At 29.0% G+C, this 7,423-nt stretch overlaps 1 protein-coding gene across 1 annotated transcript; it reads right to left on the bottom strand.

The window, feature by feature from the left end:
- Positions 1–575: 575 nt before the first annotated feature.
- Positions 576–4,346, bottom strand: LOC112716634 (serine carboxypeptidase-like 45). The gene is made up of 9 exons (XM_025768587.2): positions 4,291–4,346; positions 3,712–3,816; positions 3,506–3,601; positions 3,206–3,375; positions 2,687–2,971; positions 2,464–2,588; positions 1,211–1,303; positions 1,012–1,129; positions 576–935 (listed from the first exon to the last, which is right to left on the bottom strand). The coding sequence occupies exons 3-9, from the start codon at positions 3,591–3,593 to the stop codon at positions 786–788; spliced, it is 1,029 nt and encodes a 342-aa protein (XP_025624372.1). The 5' UTR covers positions 3,594–3,601; positions 3,712–3,816; positions 4,291–4,346; the 3' UTR covers positions 576–785.
- Between the last annotated feature and the right edge of the window lie 3,077 nt (positions 4,347–7,423).

Genomic DNA, 7,423 nt, shown 5'->3' on the forward strand with positions numbered 1-7,423 from the left:
GACACACCAACAAGCTTAGCATGGAGAGCTTCTTTCACCTCCATCCTATTTAAGTATATCATTGTTTCGTCTTAAGCACAAACGTCTCCTTTCTTATTTTAGTATAGTTAAGACTGGTGTAGATTTCATATGCTGAACTTGGATCTGTCCATGCTAGAGTTTAAGTCGGTTTTAAAGTCAAGGAGAGGATTTCCTATCTACAAAGTGCAAAATGTCACCATAGAACAGGGTTTCATGTATCTTGTTAATACCGGTTTTTTTCTCATCATGGTTTTCTTATTATTTTCTTTCTCACTTTCTCACTTCTTACTTAGGGTTCAAATTCTAGATCACAGAGAAAGGATAATAACAGTTTTGTATCGTTAACCCAAAACTAAGTTCTTATATACGTTGTTATGCTCACTTTGTATTGGACCACTCTATTCTTAAGACTAGCACATAATTTATTTATTCATGATTTTATGTTTTCAAAATATTATGTGCGTCAATGCATATATGTTATTTAATTCATTTTTTATGTATATTTTGTATTTTAACATGAGGTGCATAATTAAACATAACATTATAACAATGGAAACAAAAGAAGCCAAAACTAACTTTATTTTGTTGAGATTTAATATTACAATACCACGACCTAATGTAAGACGCAATTTCAATTCTTTATCGAAGTTAGATTTTGAGATTACATACCTAAAAGAAAAAAAGAGCATTATTTGAAGTATATATTATTCATCCATATCTGATTAAAAAAAAATAATAGTAAGGGGAGTGTTATTCATCTCTGCTCATATATTATTGGAAAGTGGTTTTCCTTGAAGAAATGCTTGAAGTAGCACTAACGATCTGGCTGGTTGAGAGAATGGAGCTTCATGAGATGCTCCTCTAATCGTCGCATATGATAATATCTTGCCATATTCTTGTGTCCATCCCGCTACCTATAATTAATATAATAAAGTTTCAGTGAAATTACATTCTTGTTGAATAATTAAAAATATCATTATATTAATTAACCTGTTTTCCCTGAAACCAGACTCCATAGGGCACTGTTGTATTGAGTCCAATTTCTTTGGCTAATGCATTCACCAGAAATCTTGATCCAATTAATGGGATCACTGAATCTTGGTCTCCACTGCACAAAGCAAAGATTTATATACGTGAACCATGACTCGTGTGAGAAGCTACGTACTAAATAACAACGTATGTTACCTACCTGTATACGAGAACCCGAATACCCAACTCAACAAATGTACCTAGAAGAGGAAGTGTTGGTATTTCTAGATTACGATAGTCATAATTCAGAACCCTGTAACATAAGCTCTATTGTGTTAGCCAAGTTTCATAAAATGCTCACAATTTCACAAATATAAATAGTTAGTAATTCAAAAAAGAAGTATTTGTTTTTCGCTCCAATCTTATATAATCAAAAAGTAAAATATCGTTTTTGTCCCTAATATTTGGGGTAAGTCTCAAAATTGTCTCTAACATTTGAATATCCCTAACGTTTCAAAATTGACTCAATATTCTGTTAACGGAATTGACAGCGGGACAAAATTGAGACGATTTTAAAACGTTAGAGACTTAAATAGGACCAATACATTGGAGACAAAAACGATACATAGAAATATATTTTAATTTTATCCTTCAATAATATCAATTTTTTACTGTACATAGTTATTCAATTATTTTTTAATGACATCTGAGTAAATTACATTTAATCACATTAATTTTATTCTAAATAAATTTACTTTTTTATAATTTTACTCTTAAAAATTTTTACTCATCATAAAATATTTGTAAAATGACTAGTACATAAACTTGTTAGGAAAAAAATTATACATGTACAATAAAGTAATGTGATTTTAGTCATTTTACAAATATGATGAGTAAAAATTTTTAAGAGTAAAATTATAAAAAAAATAAATTTATTTAGAATAAAAGTTATGTGATTAAGTATAATTTACTTAAATGTGATTAAAAAATAATTAAAAAAATTATACATATACAATAAAGTAATGTGATTTTAGTCATTTTACAAATATGATGAGTAAAAATCTTTAAGAGTAAAATTATAAAAAAGTAAATTTATTTAGAATAAAATTAATGTGATTAAGTATAATTTACTCAGATGTGATTAAAAAATAATTGAATAACTATGTACGTAAAAGATGTTATTAGTGAAGGATAAAATTTAAATTTATTTCTATGTATCATTTTTGTCCTCAACGTTTCATCCTATTTAAGTTTTTAACGTTTTAAAATTGTCTCAATTTTGTTCCACTGTCAATTTCGTTAACAGATTCTTAACGGCATGATAACATTGAGTCAATTTTGAAACGTTAGGGACTTAAATAGGATAATTCAAAAGACAACTTTGAGACTTACCCCAAATCGTTGGGGACAAAAACGATACTTTACTCTATAATCAAAAACTATTCTAAAGATGTTGTAAGAAAGAATACTTACGTGCTGCAAGTTGACCATTTGGTAACTCCAACAAGTCTAGCATGGAGTGCTTGTTGCACATCTTTCCTATTTAAGTATACCACTAATTTATCTCCCACACAAACATCTATATTTTGTGTAGCATGCTATATATAGTGGAACAACAAATTAAACAAAAAAATTTAAATTAAATGATGAGGACATACATAATAGATTAAACCACGGTCAGAAATTAATTAACTACCATTTGATTTGTGAGCATATAAACTTGTTGTTTGGCTGGTGACAAACAAACATCAAGAGTGACATCATATTGATCAACATAATCGGATATCTCGGTGGACGATGCATTATTTACTCTTGCACAATCACCACTAATCTTTCCATCTATAGATTCTCTCATATATTGAGAAGAGTTGCATATCGTATTGTATAGTTCGTATGTCGAATCAGATATTAGCCCATGAGACCATAAATAATCCGCTTCCGAATTCAGGTCAACATTAAAATCCAGTAGAGGATTCCCTAACTGCATATACATCTAATCAGATTCATATATTTAAATAGTATATTTTAAAATTGGTGGAAACTAAGTGCAGTCGACTTCGTGAAGTTGATATTTGAAAGCCGTTAGATGATTTGACCGATTTGACTAAATTTTCTTCTAACGGCTCTCAGGTATCAACTTCACGTAAAGTCGATTTTACCTAAGTTTTCACCCTTAAAATTAGTTATTTTTACTGACGTGACACTACGTGCTCACCGCTATTCCCTTAAGATTAACATTGAAGGTGGCGTTGGATTGAATAACAAGAAATGCAAGTTGTGGAACATAGTGACCTGCATAGCTCTCCCCAGTAATGAAGAACTCGTTTTTTGCATACTCAGGAAATTTAGCAAACCAGCGCTCTAAGAATATAAGGTTATCCCTTGCTGTACCAAAAAAATTAAATTTATCTTATTTAATATTTAATTAATTATTTTTGGCTAATCAGCAAAAATCTAGAACAGAAGGCTATAATGCATAATGAAATTAAATGTGGTATCAAATTAATTAATGAACCTGTTATCTCATCTGTAACCAAGTCATAGAAAGATTTATTGCTAGAGTATGAGAAACCAACTCCAGCTGGTGATTCCAAATATAGCATGTTTGCCTCTGTAATATGATAATATAAAAAGAAAATAACATTATTCACATAATTAATATATAACCAATGTTACACATGACGACTAAATTGTTGTTTTTATGATGAATTTACGAATTACCTTTATTCCAACTATAATCATTTTTGAGAAGAATATTGTTGTCACCGGGTCTGAAAGGACCATTCTCCACAAAAGCTCCAACTCCAACCGAAGAACAACCAGGCCCTTTAAAATGTCAAAACAATAATAACTTATTAGTCCTCTTTAAATTTCCTGTCCATATTATTAAAAAATCTGAATTCTCTCGTGTCTGAAAAGTGGTACTTACTTATTAAAAAAGTTAAAAACTAATATTTAATTTAAAAAATATAAAAATAAATAATTTTAAAAAATTAAAATTTACTAAAAAATTAGATTAGACAAAATTTATACACTAACTCATAAGCACTCTAAAATTGGCCATTAAAAAATTATTCATTCTTTTTTTTTTTACGATTATATTGTGTGTACACCAAAATCAGTCACTAAAATCAATCATAAGTATAAAATACATATTGAAATATAAATACACGTTAAAAATAGATTAAATCACACATATATTTATACACAAATATATTGGAAGCTAATTTTAGTGTACGAATAGTATATTTTTGTCCTTTTTAATATACTAAATTAAATCACTGTTAATTAGATATGTACCTCCATTCAACCAAAGAACTAGTGGCTTGGAAGCAGGGTTTGATTCAGCTTCAACAAAATAATAAAACAAAGCTCTATCATGGTTGTCATCGACAGTAATGTAGCCAGCATATTGCTGAAATGTGACACGTGGCTGGCCTGGCAAACTGCTTATCTTATCACCTTCTGGATATGAATTCACTACTCCCACAATAAGTAGTAGTAGTGTTGAAACAAATGATGCAATCATAGTGTGTGATTTATGAATTAGTATCATCATGATAGGTTTAGTTTTGATGATGAGGCTTGAACCTCAAACTATATTATATATATAGTAATCAAAGAGTTAATTAATTGTGTTATTAGAGAATATATTAATATGTAAATCCGATCCAAAAATTTCAATTATTATTGTAGTCCATAGCCTGCAAATTCTACTTCCTGCCGACTTTGTTGTTTTTTTCTGTACTTTTAATTAACAACATTGAATTTCACGACCTCATTACAAAAAAAATGAGCAATGTTAGAGAATAATTAAAATTTATTATTTTTTATTATCAGTATTTAAAAATATGAAATAAAATTTGTTGTTGGATTACTAAACTAAAAGAATTAGACTAAAAAAATTGAGTTAATGATTAAATAATGACTAAATAATAATTTGTGATGATCCCTAATATCTCTAAAAAATTTTATCTAATAAATAGCGAGTTTAAAACTAGATTTATTATGACCATAATTATTATTACTATTATTGTTGAATTCAATTTGCATGGACCCGCTAGCTAGCTTGCTTGGAGAAATGAATGATTTGCATTGTATGCGTATGTTTCGTGCATGGAGCATCTAGCGCAGGATATTATTTGCTTCAGTATACGAATCTTATATCTCAGAAAAAAAGAGATACACTCCTCAAAAGTTTATGGTACATTAATTTGTCCCTATATTATAATGATGGGTCCGTCATATATATGGCCTCAATCTTCTCCTTTGTACTTTTAACAACACCTATGCCCATTAGCAACAATAATTATTAGTTTCATTATTAACATGAACATACATGTTAATTATTTTGATATATAAACACAACTACTACTTAAAAATAGAATTGAAGATAGGGGCAGCAACGGGCGGGTAGAGGCAGATTTTTGCTCTATCTAATCCCATTCCGTCATACATCAACTCGCATAAAATCCATCCCACTTTATCCGTGGGTAGTAAAATGCTAAATCCTAATCGCCCCGCTCCTATCCACCCTTATAATTATTAAAATCTAATAAATTAAATTAAATTTTAAAATTTATATAACCATCGTCACATACATAATATAAATTAAAGTAAAAATTTAAATATGATACAATATTATTAATCATTTACTAATTATTTTACATATATTATACATATTATATATTAAAATAATATATATTATATATATAGCGGGGCGGGTAGGGGTGGGTATTACCTAAACCCGATCCCACCCTACTCTTCCCAAAAACCCCGAGCGGATAGGGGTGGAATAGGTACCCGCGAGTTCGAGTGGTATTGCCATATCTAATTGAAGACAGATTAGGCAACATTAATGAAGTAATACTCACATTTTTCTCGTCATCGATAGCATTCATCAAGTCGACAAATCAAGAATTAATAATCTATTGTGCATTTAAATTTTATTTAAGAATTTATAATTAGTCAATGACTTACTGTATGCACAATACGAATAACACTTAGGCACACACATGCATACAACAGTTGGAAAGCAATATGCATGATCCATGTTCTCTTATCTCCCCTTCTCTTCCATTCCCTTCAACTTTATTTGGAGATCAAGAAACGACAAAAGCATATATAAGAGAATCAAAATCAAAAGGTCCAACATGGAATACCCACCCGGTAGCATCCTATGCAAAGATATTAATTAAGGTATATCTCTCTCCACTTTCTTTCTTCCTTCAATTCCTAACTTATATTATAGGTTGTTATTAACTAGAAGTCACGGTGTGGTTATATAAAAATAATAATTAAAATATTGATTAAGTAATTTAGATAAATATATTAAAAAATTTAATAATTTTAAATTACTATTTTTATATAAAGATCTTTTTATCTAAATAGTCATTTACATTGTATGCCTTGAAATCTAACTAATTTATAGTATTTACATTCAATTAGCCACATTTAATTATTTTATGCATTTTTGCAAAATTATTAGAGTACCGCTCACATACAGAATACATATGTACATAGGGTATATAGTATCGAGATATTTGGTAGTGAATTTTTTTTATTTAAAGAAATAATAGGATCCACATGTTTGATTTTATTTTTACGTTTATTCTGAATCTTCTTTACAATTACAATCTGAATGAGAGTATGTACTTAATTATTAGGACAAATGACTAAAATAAATTATTTGAACCTTAAATTTATCTAAATATAATTTTTGTAAATTATATACATAAATGCAATTTTTTATTATTCTATATAAAATGTGAGAGGAATTTTACGAATTTTAAATGAGTGTAAACTGCTATACTTCTCTAACGGTTTACGTTGAGAATTCAAATAGCTAAAAATTGCGACAAGAGTATCATGATTTTGTGTTGATGTGAAACATGCATAAATTGCGACAGGAGTCCAACGATTTATGCTTTAGTATAAATACGCGAAAGAGGAGCCGCGAATTATTCAGTTTGAGCCATTTCCATCTTTTTAGAGAGAGAAAGAGACTTTCTAGAGAGAGAAAAGTGTGGTGAGGATTTAGCCATTCGGATTTTGTTGGGGCCGGAATCATGGCGGATAAACGCAGTCTTTACCAGTCTAACGGCGTTGCGCACGTTGCCACCAGCATCAACGAAGAGGTAAATTTGTTTTCTTTTAGTTATTGAATTTCATATAATATAAAATGTAGTATTCGGATGCAGCAATTAGAACACATAATTTAGGGTTGGTTAGTTTAGGATTTTAAAATTAAGATATAAAATTTAAAGGTAGGATCAAATACAAGGTTTGTATATAAAAACTAAGATTTAAAATGATAGCTTTGAATATGTAAGTTTAACTTCTAATATTATAATTTTAATTGTTTAGGGTTTAGAATTTAAAGATTAAATTTGGTAAAAAGAACCTAATAGTTGCTATTTTACATTCTTAAATT

The sequence above is a fragment of the Arachis hypogaea genome, chromosome 10, assembly GCF_003086295.3.
Source record: "Arachis hypogaea cultivar Tifrunner chromosome 10, arahy.Tifrunner.gnm2.J5K5, whole genome shotgun sequence".
NCBI lineage: Eukaryota > Viridiplantae > Streptophyta > Magnoliopsida > Fabales > Fabaceae > Arachis > Arachis hypogaea.

What these genes read in the sequence shown, in the direction of transcription:
- LOC112716634 (XM_025768587.2), bottom strand. Translation starts at nt 3,593, where the DNA reads ATGCTATATTTGGAATCACCAGCTGGAGTTGGTTTCTCATACTCTAGC. An exon ending in TTAATCTTAAGGGAATAGCG is followed by an intron (nt 2,972 to 3,205) that starts GTGAGCACGTAG and finishes ATGTATATGCAG; the next exon opens with TTAGGGAATCCTCTACTGGA. An exon ending in ATATGCTCACAAATCAAATG is followed by an intron (nt 2,589 to 2,686) that starts GTAGTTAATTAA and finishes CACTATATATAG; the next exon opens with CATGCTACACAAAATATAGA.